The sequence below is a fragment of the Ceratotherium simum genome, chromosome 28 (assembly GCF_057802395.1).
Source record: "Ceratotherium simum simum isolate JZ-2026a chromosome 28, ASM5780239v1, whole genome shotgun sequence".
Lineage (NCBI taxonomy): Eukaryota > Metazoa > Chordata > Mammalia > Perissodactyla > Rhinocerotidae > Ceratotherium > Ceratotherium simum.
This window is the reverse complement of record NC_141927.1, coordinates 26,056,384-26,074,464: the sequence shown is the minus strand read 5'-3', so window position 1 is coordinate 26,074,464 and position 18,081 is coordinate 26,056,384. Positions and strand designations below refer to the sequence as shown.

Here is an 18,081-nt window from a genome sequence, read left to right as displayed (position 1 = left end):
CGATTCACAAACTTGATCCCGTGGCCTATTCCTCACCATCGTCAGTGTGCCTCCACCCCTGAGTTTTGGGCCAGTGACCTCAGGCCACAAATTACTTTCTGTGTACATGACAAGTTGTGTGTAAGGTGAGGAATGGCTTGGGTACAGAAACAGCCTTTAGAGGTAACTTATTAAATTGCTAACAGGCACTGTTAGCACCTATTCCAGGACTATAAAAATAAACAGAAACCATCCATGCCCTTACCTTCAATTTAGAGGTCAAGAAAATTAGACACATTTCAAGACACATTTGAGCATTTAAAGGATATGTTCAAATATGATTCCTCTAAGCTGATGGGGGAAAGGATTAGTTTAGGGTACACATGTGGGAGAAAGTAATGAGGATGAAAACACAGGCCTCGGCCACATCATGAGGGGAATTGAAACTAAGAGTAGATGGTACATAAGGAAGATCCTGAGGGTTTTGCGGAGATGAATGGCAGCCCTTCATTTTAGGAAGGTCCGAGTGAAGATGCGGCATGGATATGGGGGGAGAGATCCTGGTTACTAACCTTTTCCAGCACTCTGGGGATGAGATGGGGCTCTGAGGTTCTAATTTCTTTCTCTGCCTGTGGCATCTTGGGGCTGTCTATACACTGACAGAATAGAATGTTCCTCACCAGCTATTCATATATCAAATTGTTTATATTTGATTCTGAAAAATATCCTATAAGACAGATTGACTTTGTATCAGACTCTATTCCCTCCTGAAGCAGCTATTAGCCTGATAAAGCGTAGGTGACAAGATTTCCCCAGCCTCACTCAACTGTACCATCAGCTTCTTCCTGTCCGTACTATCTGTTCTAGAGTGAAGCTGAAACAAAACATGCTGGTACCAAGATGCTATGCCCAACTGTTTTCTCTAATATTTCTCTAGCGGGAACTTGGAGTTGGCTGTTCTCTCTGCTTGGAATGCTCCCCTCTCCCTTCTTTCAGTTCTCTGCTTGAGTATCACCTCCTTCCTGATCACCTTTCCTAAAATATCACCCCTTTTCCTCCAGCCTGTGACCCTGGTTGTTTATTCTTCATTTTTCCTTGTAGATAGCTCTCACGCTAGAGTATGTAAGTTCCACAAAGACAGGGCCTGGTATGGTTTTGCTTTCCAAGCTGTCCACAAATGTGCTGACAAGTGCCCCAAAACTTACCCAATGAATGATCTAGGCAATGGAGAGAGGAGGGTGGTTGTGGAAGCATCTCTGACAGCACCTCCCCCAGCCTCCGCAAGGGATCAACAGCTGGTGTGCTAAAAACCTCACCCCTCCTTAGTGAGGGCATGCATCTAGATCAGAGGCAGGTTGGTGAGTGGAGAGAGCAGGTGCTGTGTTAATGCAGTGTCTGCTCTGCTGTCACAGATCCCTTGGTCCTCCAGGCATAACTTGAGTAATCTTGAAAAGACTTCACCCATTAAATGGGGACACATACTTGCTATGTGATTAGGATTATTAAAAATGAGTTGTGATGGCACCTCATAGGTGTCAGGGCTTGAGGCAAGGCAGCAGTGCTGTTTCACATTGGCGTCCACTGTGCTTGCTTGGCTAGTATCAAGTTCAGGATAAGTTCTCGCCCACAACAGCTAGTCCTGAGGCTCCGGCCTCCTCCAGCATCTTGAGTTTCAAGACCATTGTCAGTTTGTGCTGCTGTCAGAGAACGACCCTCAAGCCAAGAACAAATCTCGGCCTGATGCAGGAGTTTATTTCCAGGCCATCTCGCATACTATTACAGCAAAAAGAAGTTTGTATTTTTTAAAGGGAATTTTGGGTTTATTTTTGTTGATAGGGCAACAAAATCTTAGTCACCAGAGAGGAAGTGTTTTGAATATAAGCCAGTGGAGAATAATTGAGGAGAAGTAAAAGTGAAACTATACAAAACATCGATTTTGTTTTTCTTAAGGCTTCCCCAGAAATATTTGGAATTATGATGCAGGCAAGATTCAGTCGATTCGGTACCTGCCAGAATCCCAATAGCTTTATGTTGTCTGCTAGGTGCTGACTTCCCAGGCCCCTAATCTCTGCCTTTTAAAGTGTTAGCTGAAAAAAGCAGCATTGCCTTTTCTCCATCTGGTCCTGTTCCCTAGAGCAAGTCCCCTAACTCATTTAGGCGGCAGACTCTCAAAGGTGTGATTGCTGCCAGTTGGGACTGAAATTTGCGTGAGGCATAGTCTCAAGGAAAACCTTGCAGCCCCCCAGTGGGGGCCATGAACCTTCAGCATTGGCATCTTCTCCCGGGAGCTAGTTAGGGAATCAGTTTCAGACCTCACTCCAGACCTACTGAATCAGAATTTGCATTTGAAAGAGATCCCCACCTGATACGATGGCACATTCAAGTTTGGTTGCAAAACGATAGAAACAGGTGATTCCAGTACAAAATTGTAAGGGAAGTGAATCTACGTTGTCCCTTCCACTGCTAACCAGCAGCTTGTGCTGTTTAGTTAGTTTTACTACAGCTCTCTGTTATCAGCGCTTACTGAACTGAACATACCTCTGAATTGGATACCAGCAGCAGGTTTTAAAGATGAGATTCAGTTCCTGTAAAGGCACATTTACATCAACCACCTGGAATTAAAGCCTCCCACTCATAGAACTCATAGCTGCCTACTTGTGACTTTAGGCTCCACTGTTACAAGAGGAAAAGATTTCTAGTTCTACCTCGTATGGAAACTGGTGCTTCTAGTTTTCTCAGCAATAGACTTGGCTTTGTACGGAAAACAGCAGGAACCTGAAAATAAAGCACTCAGGGATTTAAGTGGGGCCTGTTGGCTTCTTTTAGTAATCTTATGCTAAGAGGTGCAAAGATTTGAGTGCTAGATTTCAGAAACAGTACTGAGGCAGCCAGGAAATTGTTAGTAATGAATGCTTAAACTCCCAAAGGTTGTAAGGGAGACAAAAAAGCTTTTGTAGGTAAACTGAAACTCTTGTTTTCAAATTTTATTTATAAATAAGAGATATATACACCTGTACATTAACCTAATATAATGAACAGGTCCCATTTTGTAGCAAATATTTAATCTATAGTCCCTCTGTCCGGGGTGAGGTAGCCAAGGAATAGCACAGTAAAGCGTTAGTGCCTTCATTCTCCTTCTGGCTTCTAGAAGAGAAACTCTGGAGTGACCTCAAGAGTCACTTTCACACCAAAAAGAAGTGATAAAAAAGATAAATCCTATTTATACATGAAGAAACGTAAATATGAGTTAATCAGGTTATTTCCTTCCATAAAAGCCACTAAGGCTGCTGGTATTTGCATGGCTCTACATTTAAATGCCTCATTCAAACATAGCCAGAAATATATTTGTCTCTTGAGAGTGTGCATGAAAATGAATTATTCAGCAGAAAAAAATTAATGCTTAATTGATGCTTGATGGTTCATGGGCATCTCAGAGTATTGTTGTTTCAAGGTGTTAAATCATTTTTGAGTTTCTATTTGCTGATTTTGACTTTTTGGTGTTATTGTCCCTGGTTAACACGATGCAAAAGTCACCCTTTCTATAGCTCCTTCAGCTAAAAGTATGAAAAGCTTATCACTCCTTAAGAGGACCCTGGTTCCTCCGGAGAGGAAAGCTAAACTCTATATAAAGAAAACCAAACCCAACCTGAACTAACCGTCCAAGGAGCCCAGTCTGGCCACAGGAAAGGAAGATCCCTCTCCAAACAAGTTACAGGAACGCGTCTGGGGCTGTGACTCCGAGCCAGGTGTTTCCAGCGGCCAGGTAACAGACAAGTGCAAGGTAGGGCCGTGGTGGGGCGAGTCCTCCGTCCTGACAGAGCCCGGCCAGAGCAGGCTGCGGGGCGCCGTCTACAGGTCGCAGTCGCAGGGCAGCGGGCTGTGGCAGGACTGGGTGCTGCGCGAGGAGGCTTCCCGGGAGTCGGCCTCCTTCTCCCCGTCGAGCACGTCCACCTCGGGGTCGCTGTAGGCCTTGGGCGGCGGCCGCGGCATGGGGAAGCCCACCTTGGACGTGCCGGCGGCGCCGAGCTCGACGGGCCGCGGCCGGTGCTGGCCCTCGCTGTAGTACTTGATGGCGGGCGTGAGCGCGGGCTCGGGACAGTCGACGTACACGGTGCTGATGCTGCTGCGGCGCGCGCTGCCCGAGGGCGCCTTGCGGCGGCGGCGGCAGCGCTGTTCGCACCAGGGCGCGAAGCTGAGCGCCAGCGAGAAGCCGCCGAGCAGCAGCAGGCAGCTGCCCAGATAGCCCAGCACCAGGCTGTAGCTGACCTCCACCGTGACCGGGCTAGACGGGGCGGGCAGGATGGCGCGGTCTGCCAAGAAGTGGTTGTACCAGGAGACCGGGATGAGGCTGAAGAGACCCGCGGCGAAGAGCACCAAGCCGGAGAGGCCCGCCAGCGCGGCGCGCGGTTCGTCCTGCCAGCAGCGCACGCCGAGCGACGCAAGCAGCAGCCCCACGGCCGTGATGGCCAGCGACGTCACCATGAGCCCCCGCGCCACGAGCACTGGCTTGGCCGCGAAGTAGCCCCACTGGTCGGCCTGGCCGCATTCGCGCTCGCGGCTGCTCTGCTCGCGACACATGTCCCAAAGGCCCTGGTAGAGCACCACGTCCACCGGCTCGTAGAGGAAGCCCTTCACCAGCCGCCAGCCGGGCGTCAGCGTGCTGGTCAGGTTGAGCAGCAGCCCGCAGGGCGCAAACACCAAGCCCACCGTCATCACCACCGGCGTCCGCATCCCGGGGCGCCGCGCCGCGCCCCCTCCGGGCGGCGCACCTGCTGCCTTCTCCGCGGCCTCGCGATCGGGCCCTCGCGCGCCGGGAGAGCGCCCCGGGCTCTGGCCCCCCGCCGTCAGCAGGGCCGGGCTCCTGCGCCCCGCCCTCTCCCAGCCGCGCTTTGCCGCCCTGGGCCGCTCGCCCCTAGTTACCTCCTCGCGTCAGGCCGCTCCGCCCTCCCGCCGGCTCTAATCGAAACCGGCTCCCGGGCGGGTCTGACCGAAACCGCGGGTTGAGGTGCCGGCGTCCAGGGGCCGCCGCCGGGGCCAAACCCGTCCCCGTGGGAGGGGCGAGCAGGAAGCGGCGCGGCCCCCTCGCGCGGCGAGCTCCCCGCTCCGGGCGGCGCTGACACCCCACCTGTGGCGAGGCTGCTCCCGGACCCAGCAAAGGTCGCCCCGCCCCCGGCTCCGGGGGCCCGGCCAGGGGGGCGGGGAAGGAAAGACGCGCCGCCGCCCAGACGGGCCGCGCCGGGCTTCGGGTGCGCAGTTGACCTGCTTCTCGGTGGAGCTGGGTGGCTAAAGTTTTTCTCCCGTCCTGGCCCGTGGGCCCTGCAGATGCAGCCTCTCCTCCCTCCACGCCCAGCGGGGATGCGATGGCCCCTCTGAACTTTTAGGCTGTTGACTTGTGTCCACTCTCGGCCAAGTGGGCGGTGCCGCCGCTCCCCGAGCTGCCTGAGATGCGCTGGGCAGGTGTGCACGGAGGGTCCGCCTGGTCGAGAAGCGTGTCCCAGAATGTTGCATTTGTTTAATAAACCTTGCTTAATGTGCTTAATAAGGCTGCATACTCCGGACTAAGTTTCACTCAAAAGAATCAAAGAATCAAAGCCAGTTACAGAGGACTTTATTTTTTTCAGCCTTGTGACATGTTGAAGCGGACAAAAAAAGAGAGGGTGTTACTGGGTGTCCTGTCTAGCACGCTTTTCAGGCTTATCTAACTGTACAGGGTCCTGCGGCTTTCACTGTCTTTGAGCTATTTTACAACTCTGTAAGTTGTAGAAAACCTAGTATGGCAAATGATTTTTGTCCATAGAAATGCAAATGAGTTTGTGTCAGTAGATTGTAAATGATTTTTGCTTAATGGGTACTGACCAGTTGGCATTCATTTGTAAGTTCATTTTAGCATGCCTGTTTGCCTATGTATTTATGTGCTTTGCATTCTCCTTTGAATCGGTTGTAACATCATACTGGTTCCCTTATTGATGAGTTAAATAAAATCTTTGACGTGTTCATTTCATATTCGTGAGATGACTTCACATTTTTCTAAAAATTATCCTTTAACAACATTTTTCTCATTTTCCATATTTCTTACAATGGAAGTGTTTTATCTTTATAATTGGTTAAAAAAAACTCTAAAAATCAAAGTTAATAAAATATTGGTTTGAAATAATTTTGAGCATTCTAGAGTGGACAATACCAGGAATAGGAATCACTACCTTCGTTTCTTGAGAATTTTTCAATTTTTAAAAAATTGTGGTAAAATACACAATAGCATAGAATTTACCATCTTTATCATTTTTAAGTGTACAGTCCATTGGCTGTAAATTAAATACCATCACTATTATCCATTGCCAAAACTTTTTCATCTTCCCAAACTGAAACTATACCCATTTATCAATAACTCCCCATTTTTGCTCCCCACCCCCCAATCCCCATCCCATCCCCTGGCAACTACCATTCTACTTTCTGTGTCAATGAATTTGAGTATTCTAGATATTTCATGTAAGTGGAGTCATACAGTATTTATTACTGGCTTCTTTGACTTAGCATAATGTCCTCAAGGTTCATCCATTTGTAGTATGTATCAGAATTTCCTTCCTTTTTAAGGCTGAATAATACTCCATTGTATGGATATACCACATTTTGTTTATCCATTCATCCTTTGATGCACGGACTTCGGTTTCTTCCACCTTTTGGCTACAGCAGATAATCCTACTAGGAACAAGGGTGTACTAACATCTCTTGGAGTCCCTGCTTTCAATTCTCTGGAAGTAGAATTGCTGGATCATATGGTAATTCTATTTTTAATTTTTTGAAGAAATGCCATACTGTGTTCCATAGCCCAGTAACAATACCTGTAAGAATATTGCCCCAGGCTTGATTAGTAAATTACCCTGTGTTTAGAGGCTGCCTCAGAGGATTCCATCTCTCCTGACCCAACTCAAAGGTTAGCTAATCCTTATGCTAGAATATGGCCTCCAGTGAACTTTCCTGACAGGGGCTGTTGGAGTATCTAAATGTACAGACACCTGGGACTTCATCAAATTTACAGAACAGGCTGAAAGACTGTTTTTGCACCTGCTTACTAATAAATAGATGAATGCATTGTGAAATTTGGTCTAAGACTTTCTCTGAGACTGAATATTGGAAGCTACTGATGTATTTTTTAATTTTTAAAAATGAGGTATAAGTGACATACAATAAACTGTACATCAGTGAGGTATAATTGACACATGACACACTGCACATACTAAATTTGCTAAGTTTTGACGTGTACGCCTGTGAAATCATCTCCATAATCAAGATAATACACATATCCATCTCCCACAGAAGTTTCCTTCTGTCTTTGATAATGTCCTCTCCTCTCTCCCAGCACCCCTGTCCCCAGGCAACCGCTGATCTGCTTTCTGTCAGTACAGATTAGCTTGTAATTTCTAGAATTTTATATAAATGGAGTCACACAATATAGATAGCATATAAGAAAACATCATCAATATGTCTCCCATGACCTGGAAACGCCCCAATGTGTCTGAAATAAGGATCTCTTGGGGTGATCAGTTTGGGAAAGTACAGGTTCCTCCTGAATGGGACTCCCCAGGGGAGTGGCGTGGGACTTTGTGTGTTTACAAGCCCCCAGGGGATGCTTAGGTTTAGGGGAAGTATGGGACAGAAAGCCAGTGTGGCCAAAAAAATTGAAATTCCAATCAGCTTTGAGAGGACACTTCTGCTTTTGAATGCACTTTACAGTTTGTTTCTACCTTAAAACCTAAATTATTGTTTAGCACAGCAGAGAGACTTCATAAAGATGTTATGGGATCTGAGTCCTCTTCCAAAAATAGTTTCCTTCTCACTTAGATTCCTCTGTAGCGTGAATGAAGCCCATTATTTCCCTGTGAGGAGGACGGGAATCCTGTATGTTCTGCCTCCGAAATCTCTCCCGGCCTTCCACTTCTTCTCTCCAACAGCCTCTGCCTAAGCCCAAACCTTCTCCCATCTTTCTTTTTAAATGACTCCTAACCAGTTTCCTATACCCAGGCTTTCTCTCTGCCTTTCTCTTACCCACACAGGCCCTCAGGGCTGATGTTGTAAAATTGAAATCAATTTTGTGCCTGCATTAATCCTTTACAAGACCTTCTCCAGTCCAGCCCAGCCACGCACTCCTGCCTATCTCCCTCTCCCCCCCACCTCCTCCTCATCCCATAACACAGAAAACTGGATTTTTTCTCACTTTTTCAAAGTTTGGGCCTCCCTTTTCCCTCCAGACCTTTGCATGTGCTGTTTTCTTTTCCTAGTGTCCTGGCTGCCACTTCCCAACCCTAATGCATCCTTCAGATCTTTGCTTAAATGTCATTTTCTCTGGGAGCGTTTCACAATTCCCTAGATTAAGTTAACTTCCATACACTCCGTCTTCTATCATAGCACTTGCCACCATTCCTTATTACTTGAATCATCTAGTTGTCTAGCTCATCTGTAAATTCTCTGCATCAGATACCGTGTTCATCTTGTTCTGTTCGGCCCTGAAATCCATCTTGTTCTGTTCGGCCCTGAAATCCATCTTGGCCCACAGTAGCCACTCAACAAATCAATTTTCTCTCTTTCTGCTCTGTATTCTTCCACCTAGTATCCACAGAATTCTCTTACAGATGACTACCTGGCCAAAATAGATTGTTACTGCATCTCAGTAAACAAATTTGTTTGTTTGTTGTTTGAATGTTTGCTTGTCCTTGGTATAGGAAACAATGAGATATAGGATAGCTCCAAACATTTATGACAAAGAATGTAGCCTTGTGGGAGTAACTTTCTGTGGTAATAAGAGAGAGATGATTGCGCTAAATACAGCACCTGATTATAGACCTGGGCTCTTTGTTGCATGGGCCTCCGAGTTCAGAGTTCATCTTCAGAGTTCATCGTAAGGCTGAGTGGGAAACAAAGCATGAATCATAGTGTGGCAGGAATGAATTATTGCTGAGATTAGTACGTGTCCGTGTAAGCCGATCCCCAGCCCTGTAATGGCTTTCTTTTCTGAAAAGGGGCCCTGTGGTAAGGCAAGAATCTGTTTACAGTGCCCCAGGTTTCCAGATGAATAGCAGGCTCCCAGTGACTAATTCTAAAGGGGCTAATGCTGGAGCCCCTGTGAGCCTGCACAGACTGGGGCTCAGATATCTCCCAGTACGAAATTCCAATCTTCTGCAGCGACTTGATCTTGGAAGTCACACTACAAACTTTGGCCAGCAAAGAGGGGCCCACTACATCAGTGTGCTGTTATGAGGCGTCCTCAGAGGCCTAGATCAGGTCTTCATATTTTACTCTCTCCACAGAATAAGACCCTAAACACTGTCACTGGTCTTCCAATGGCAAATCCAGTTAAGCAGGTTATAGAATAAAAATTAAACTGTGTGAGCCGGCCCGTGGCTTAGCGGTTAAGTGCGCGCGCTCCGCTGCTGGCGGCCCGGGTTTGGATCCCAGGCATGCATGGACGCACCACTTCTCCGGCCATGCTGAGGCCGCGTCCCACATACAGCAACTAGAAGGATGTGCAACTATGACATACAACTATCTACTGGGGCTTTGGGGGAAAAAAATAAAAAAAAAAATAAAAAAAACTATGAAAAAAAGTTAAACTATTATCATTCTCTATTTCAAAATAGCATTAAAACAGCCTGAATTAAACTAAGCCCCTTCCCCATGGCATTCCTTTTCCTTGTTGGCATATAGCCTGACAGCTGTTTTTCTAGCCTTGCGTGCCTAATATTGTAGAAAATAAATAAACAACTTTTGACATCCAATTTAAAGTAGCCCCCGGTTAGCTCAATATGACAAAATCCTAATTTATTTTCTTTATAGAACTTACCGCTATTAAATATTTTCTTATTAATTACGTATTGATCTATTTATAGTCTGTTTTCTCCCCCGGCATTTTAAGTTCCAAAGGCTAAGGACCTTGCTGGTCTTGTTTGTGCCTAGCTCATAGTAGGTACTCAATAAATATTTGTTAAATAAATGACAGAAGTTTTGTAAAATTCCTACACAGTAACACAAAAGGAAGACCTAGCAGACATCATTTTTTAAAAAATCCTAGTAACAAACACGTAACATAAAACTTACCATCTTAATTATTTTTCAGTATACAGTTCAGTAGTGTTAAGGGCATTCGCAGTGTTGTGCAACCAATTTCCAGAACTCTTTTCATCTTGCAAAATTGAAACTTTTTACCTATTAAAACAATTCTTCATTCTCTCCTCCTCCCAGCCCCTGACAACCACCATTCTACTCTGTCTCTATGAATTTGACTTCTCTATGCAACTTACATAAGTGGAATTATACAATATATTTTTTTTTCACTGACTTATTTCTCTTAGCATAATGTCCTCAAGGTTCATCCATGTTGTAGTATGTGTCAGGATTAGCTCCCTTTTTGAGGTTGAGTAATATTCCATTGTATGTGTATACCACATTTTGTTTATTCAGTCATCCCTTGATGGACACTGGGTTGCTTCCACTTTCTGCTATTGTGAATAATGCTGCTATGATAGTACATCATTTTTAGTTTATTCTGTTTCATTTCTCTGTGGTGATTGGCCATCTAAAGCAAGAATCAATTTGCCATCCCTCTCATACATATCAGAAGGTATCATTTGATAATCTATCTGGAAAATCAGTAAGAACACTTAATATCACAGTGAAAAATGGGCAAAGAAAATGCATAATCACAGAAGAAAATAAATATCTAATTATCATATTCAAAAGTGATCAATTAAATGACCCTTTTATTCACATAAATCAAAACAAAACAAGGAGAAACCGTTTTTCTCTTCTTAAGCTGGAAAATTTAAGGGGAAAGATGCTACCCGATTTTGGCTAGATTTGGGTAAAAAGTCACTATGGAGTATATTTATTTCAGAGGTGATGTTGCAATTTGTTTTTAAAAGTCTTAAATATGTGCCTTCCCTTTGATCTCTCAATTAACCTTCCAGGTATTTGCTCCAAGGAAATAAACAGATCGTGGAAAGATTTAGCTATAAGGATATTCACTGTAGTGCCCTTTATAATAAGCAGATTATAAAATAGTACTGCAGTATAAAGCTAATTAGGTTAAAAAAAAGAATATATGTGTATAGAAAAATACTGGAAGGAAATATACCAAAATGTTAGCTGTTCTTGGAGTGATGGGATCTACAATTGATTTTTATTTTCTTGGAGCTTTTATAAATTTTCAAAATTTCCTGTCTCTAGAATTTTTTAAATTTGAAAAAGATTTTTTTTAAAGTTCACTGCCAGTTAAGTTTCTCCATTTCTTTGACTTTGAAGTCAAGTCTGACATTGTTATGACACAAATTTTTCTTCTATAACTGTGAACGTACAGTCTTTTATGGCCATAACTAGGCCTAGTCTTATGAGAAAAGTAGAAGAGCTGAATTGTATTTTGATGTAACATCAAGTCATTCACAGAAATGCATGCAAAATAAACACCATGAACATATCCCAGGAAGAAAATTGGGTGGTATTTTTCTATATTTCCCTGTATTTTTCATGTTGATGCATGATACAGAAGCACTCTTTACATAGCAACAAATAGCAAAGGCAAAATTCAACGTATAAATCAGCCATGAGCCTCAAAATTCACATTTGGCATTGGCTTTGAACTTCAAGAATATATTCCTCAAATATGTTGTAGACTGGTAAACAGAATAACCATTCACCCCGTTTACTATTTTTACGTCATTTCTTCTTTCGGAAGGTCATTTTTAACACTATCGTGTTCATAATCGTGGGGAACGCTGTATACTTAGAAAAAATAAGAAATGTATTTTCTCTTTTTCTTCTTGGGACTGCGATTAGACTTTCCTGTGGTCACTAAGCAAATAAGACAATTCTATGAATGACTTAATATTATGTTTACAATGTCATGCTATGTGAATTCTGAATACACGGGAGAAATGCATTGAACCTAGTAACACAGGCAAAAATTGTGTACTGCTAGTCCATAAACTTTAATCAGGAAGTTTAAATCAGATTAAAGAGGAAATTTTAGCCTGAAGATATCAAATAGAACTGTAGTGGCTTTAAAAGGAAATATTGCCCCATCTCATGGGATTTAATTATTTTGGACAAAATAAAAGAAGTTAATAAATTTAACAAGCATTGTTTTGACTGATGAACTTGGGAATAAAAAAGGAGGGGAAAAAAGTGTCTCCCTCCTTATTTTCAGAGCAAAGATAATCCCACTTGCCTGGACAGTCATAGGACATGTTCGTTCTTCGCCACTCATTACTAAAAGTAGAAAACAGTGTAGAACTGTGCTGGAAAGTTCTTTGTCCTGTCTTGCTCCTGTTCACGGTTATGTTTCACATCAACAGACAGAAATGGGGTGAGTTACACTGAAACAACTGCAACATGAGAAATAGAAATAGAGAACAAAATAGAAAAAGAGAACTAACATCTAGATAGTGATTTCACAAGCACATCATATAGAAACATGCAAAATGCATATTACTCACTTCTTGATTGGCATGAGATTTGTTTACTCCAGTAGCTAGAAAATGAATGTTATAAAATAGAGAAATTTCTAAGTATAAGCATTTGAGAAAGACCATTTTCTCATCAGTTCAGCATTCTTCTCCACCTCCACCTAGCAGAAGCAATTCAAAACAGAACTTGTTAAACTTGCAAAACTTGTCCATTGTTTGTGAAGTTGGATGCCATCAGTCAGACATTTTACAGTGTTTCAGTTCACTTGGATCAATAACAGCACATACTCCAGTCCTGACCCTGTTACACATCAGAAAGACTTGAACAGAACCCAACAATAGGGAAATGGGCACCCACCATAGTACGTCCAAATAAGCAAATGTTGGGGCTGGAAGGACCATGAGAACATAGACTCGAACCTCCTTATTTTCCTGATGTGAATTCAGAAGGGCAGAGGAGAAGCGACTTTCAGACTGATGGAGTGAAGGTAATTGGAAGCAGCTTTGACGTGGAACAGACCAGACTGTAAACCTGGCATTGCCATGCATTGTTTGCCTTTCGGCAAGTTGGACTCTCAGAATCTTAACTTTTTTCTTCAGGTGTAAAATGGAGCAGTTTCTACTTAATAGGATTGCTATAAGGATGAATGAGAAACTTTAATAAAATATGTAACATATAGTTGTCACTTAAATAGTATTTTTTATTAATATTAACAAAACTGGATTAATCCATATTTGAATGATATTGAGTTTAAACCTCAGTTTAACTCTTTATCCAGTGTTTCTAAAATTTATAATAAAAATGGAACCTACATATCTCAAGAGTATAGTGGAAAGTAGTGTGCTCATGTTGATGATGTGGTAGTGACTTGAAATAAAAGGCAATATTTGGGTATATCTAGTTTTCCGTAGCTATGGGATATAAGGTAAAGAGCCAGCATAGAGTGTGGTGGCATTAGAACCAGTGTGTGCAGTCTACTAATCCATGTAGAGCATGGAGCATGGACGATAACCTCAATCCTTGGCTCTTGCCCTATTTGTCTTTAAACCTGAGTTATTCATTCTGTAAGTCAAATTCAACTGTTGAAAACCTACACACTTAAAATTGAGTTAGTTTTGCAGAAAGGATCATATAAAAATCTTAGAAGTTGGTTCCGGCTAAATTTGATACAGAAGTCTAAAGCTAATTAAAAACATTTTTTTCTCAGTCATTGAAAATGTAATGGAGCATCTCTGAAAGTAGAATGTTTATATATAATTGTACAATTTAAATGTAAAATTCCAAATTGGAATAATACTTTGTTAAGGAGATACAAGGTACAGTTGGTATAATGAGGAAGAGAGAGAATCAAAAGAAAGTGAACACATTAGGATGGAATCTCTCTTTAGAAATCTGCAAGAGGGCCAGTCGATACCCTATGCTATCATCAGACCCTAGTCACATGTTATTTGTGTTTTTGATTTAAGTCTGTTTTACATTTCTTGGACAATTGATGTTATTGGAGTGCAATTCATGAACAATTCTAGTTACTTGGCTGCTGGCTCTGCTCTAAATAACAGATTTAATTGATTGGAAGATGTGCTCCCTCTTTTCCCCAGGGAACACCTGCTGATCTCAGTGGGAGGAGGCTGGCTTTAGGGGATTAGTCAACTGGAGGACTCCTGAGAGAAGTCGTGACAGGACCCAGAAGTCCTGGCTATGCCACTCCTTAGTCACATCACCTATGTAAAGTTACTTATTGCAGGGGTAATAAAACCTACCTCATGGAGCCGAGAGTGCTTATCTATAAATGGTCAAGAGAGGAGGAAGTTTCTTGAGAGAAATCTGTCAAGTATGTGAATTTTGAACTGCATGATAAGGCTGGTGAAGTAAGGGAGGACATTGGTAAGAAATGACATACTGGTGACATATTTGACTAGTTTAAAATCCATCTGTAAGAGACTTTAGAGAATTCGGCAATGTGTTTTATATTTACATATAATTAAATTGAATTATGACCAATCCTCACTATATGTATAGCATGATTTCTGTATTAAAGACTGAAAGTGCTGAATCAGTTGGCCTTTGCTGCATAAAAATTATATCCAAATTTCATGGCTTAAAACAATAACATTTTATTATTTCTTTTGATTCTGTGACTTGGCTGGGAGATACTTCTGCTGGTAGTGATTGGGTTTAATCACGTGGCTGTGGTCTGCTGGCATTGGGGCTGGGGTCTGGGCTCTACTGGGACAGCTGGGGTGCCTAAGAGGTCACAGCGTGGCCTCTCTCCTTATGGTCTCCCATCCTCTGTGAGGCTGCCCAGTGCTGCTTCACCTGTGGTTTCAGAGATCTAGCAGCAAGAGAGGGCAGCCCTAATTCACAAGCACTCTTCAAGGCTCTGCTCACATTTGCTAAGTCACAAGGCCAAGCCCAGATGAGTGTGGGAAGGGATTCTCTAGGGCATGAATAGAGAGAAATGAGGGCAAATTGGGGCCATTACTGCAAACATCTATCACAAGTATGCTCAACTATCTTTGAATGGGAATATCAAAATATCCTAGGAATATTTACAACCAAGGAGTGGAATTCATCCAGATCAGTGCTGTCCAAATAGAGCTATAGATAATCATGTATGTATATACATATTTAGATGTGTAAAATTAATTTACAATATTCTAGTAGCCACATTAAAAAAAGGTAAAAAGAAACAAGCAAATTAATTTTACTACTGTATTTTATTTAACCCAAGGTATCCAAAGTAGTATCATTTCAACACGTACTCAACATAAAGATTATTAATGAGAGATTTTGCATTCTTTTTTTGCACTAAGCCTTCAAAATCTAATATGTATTTTACAGTTATGGCACACCTCAGTTCAGACTTGTTCCAGTCCAAGTGCTCAATAGATTCATGTGGCTCATTACCATTGTATCGGACAACACAGACCTAGATGTTAACAGAGAGGCAAGAGGGAGAAGTTGGACTGGAAGGCTGGGATTAATTGACAGTCTGTATGCAGAACAGCATCCGCCTGCCAACCATGCACACACAGTGGGCAGCGGGGGGATGGGGGTAGGGTGGGGAAGGAGGCTTTGTATAAGAAATGGAATAAATACTCAATAGTAGGAAATCTATTCATAGATTTCATCATATTCATAAATCAAAAGAAAACAAATAATCATATTAAAAGATTCTTTATTGTTAGCATTCAACATGAATTACTAATTAAAATAAGTAAACAACAACAAAACCCTTAGTGGAATAAAATAGATATTTCTCTCTGGTAAAGACTATCTACTTAAATCAGTAGCCAATATTATAAGTGGTGAAATAGCAGAAGAATTCCCAATATTTTTTAACATTGACCTAGAAGGGCTAACCAATGAAATTAGATAAAAACCTAAATTTAAGGGTAGAAATATTGGAAAGAGGAAGCCAAATAGAAAAAAAGTCCCATTCACAACAGCAACAACAAAATTAACTTCACAGGGTTTCTATGATGTTGTGTGGATTAAAAATGACTACAAATTCTTTGCCACTTTGTCTATCAAGAGGCAGAGTCTAAGTTCCTTCCCATATTGTCTAGGCTTGGTCATGTGACTTGCCTTGGCCAATGGGACACCAGCACATATGATGTAAGCAGAGGCTTGATAGTGCTTGTGCAATGGAGCCTGTCCAGGGAAGTAAGCTAGTCTAGTGGATGGAGGATGAGAGAAAGCTTGGGAGAGAACCAAGGCACGCAACTGACAGCTAGCACCAAGGCCCCTGACACGTGAGTGAGTCCATCTTGGACTTTCCAACTCAGCCAGCTGAATGTAGTTGCATGAGTGAGCCCAGACAAGACCAGCAGAAAAACCACTCCTCAAACTACAGAGAAATAATAAATAGTAAATCATTCATTTTGGGGGTGGTTTGTTATGCAGCAATAATTAACTGATACAGAATACCACCATGGAATTCTAGAGTTGTAGCTATTTTAGAAATCATATAATTGCATTTCCTTATAACAAAGGGAAACTAAAATTAGAGAGGTTAAATGAGGAGTGACATCAGCAGGCTTGCATCCAGAAATTTAGTTTCCATTAATGTATTAATTATTCATTCTTTCACCAAGCATTCATTGAGTGCTCACTGAGCCTGGTGCTGGTGTCAGAAAGATGAAATTTCCTCAGTTTAGAGGTAGAGAGAATGCTAAGTGAACAGTTATGATACAGAGAGACAAACACTATAAAAAAGGTATGTACAGAGTGCTGTTTCCGGGGACATAGGGTCAGGGGGAAAGTCATGGAAGTGACATCTGCACTGGGTCATAAAGGATTAGTAAGATGTTGCGAGTCAGAGAAGGTTGGGAGAGGACAGTCCAGGCAGAGACAGAGGGGACAGAGGCCCAGAAACGTCTATGCACAAACTGAGTCTGGGAAATGGTGAGCTCTCTCTAGCCTGGTGGTCGGAGGACTTGATTTGGTTTGACTTTTGCCCTTTGTGGACCTAATTCTTCCAAGCCGTTTTGGATTGCCTTTCCCCAAAGAGTCCCAATTGCAGCTAGCTCTTCACCATCTTTTTTGCAAGAAGTTCCAGCTACAGTCTGTAAAGTTAAAAGGACTCCTTCGTCATATTTTGGTACAGGGCTCAGAATTTACACTTTGTCTCCTTCTGCTGTTCTTTCCTTAATATGACATAAGTTTCACTACTGATCAGTTTTATCCTAATGGACAGGTGGATATAATCCCCAACATAACTTTTGGAGATAATCTGCACTTGTGAAATGAACTCATTTATTTCCTTCCAGGCAGTGGATGGAAGAGGAGACCATATTAATTCACCTTTGGTCTGCTTCACCACATCTCTCTTTGTCATCAAAACACACCCTTTAACTTCCTTGTAGTATATCTGAATATCATTTATCGGAATTTGGCCCAGAGTCAAGTGTTCTTCATTGTCTACGTACATAACTAGGGTAATGTGTTTCCTGGGAGTTTTAAAATTCCAGTGTATAGTCTAGCAAATCTTTTTATCCCTGTAGATAAACAGAAAAAAATGTATCAAACATTGTTTTTATTTTTACTAGCCCACATCCTCATTCAGAGATTGTACTGTTGCCAATATTAAGGAAATCAGGTTCTTTTCTAAACACCTGACAAACTACTTATTCATGGTGGATATAGAAATAGAATATAGAATGGCTCTGTTCCTTTTATAAGGCTGGATTGTACTATTCCCGTGCTTAAAATAAAGTAGAATAGAATATCATGTCAAGCCAGTTGAAAATAAAGAAAGACCTGAAATCATCTTGCCTCAATGTGTGAACTACAAGTATGTACACACTGTCACACACACTTCCTTCTTCTCATTTCAATGACTTTTCGTATTCATTTCGTTGCTTCCATTTAGTTTGCTTCCGTTTTTGTCATTTTCAAAATACATCCTCTTGTTTCTTTGATTTTCTTGAGTAGCATAATCCACCCTCCTCTCACCCCCATCCTAGACACAAACATTTATTCTGTCAGGTATTGTGCTGGGTCCTCAGGAGGAGTCATACTTAACTATCACACAGTGCAGTGAGCCCCCTTCCTGGACGTGAGGGAGCAGGGGATGCCTGTAGAAAGCTACTGAGAGGACACCAAGTGAGCTGGCCCTTGAAAGATGAGACTGCAGCAGGCAGATAA

At 42.5% G+C, this 18,081-nt stretch overlaps 1 protein-coding gene across 1 annotated transcript; it reads right to left on the bottom strand.

Moving 5' to 3' along the window:
• Positions 1-1,466: 1,466 nt before the first annotated feature.
• On the bottom strand, positions 1,467-5,050 carry CLDN23 (claudin 23). The gene has a single exon (XM_004428808.3). It carries the CDS (start codon positions 4,708-4,710, stop codon positions 3,829-3,831), a length of 882 nt encoding a protein of 293 aa, XP_004428865.1. The 5' UTR covers positions 4,711-5,050; the 3' UTR covers positions 1,467-3,828.
• Positions 5,051-18,081: the final 13,031 nt, after the last annotated feature.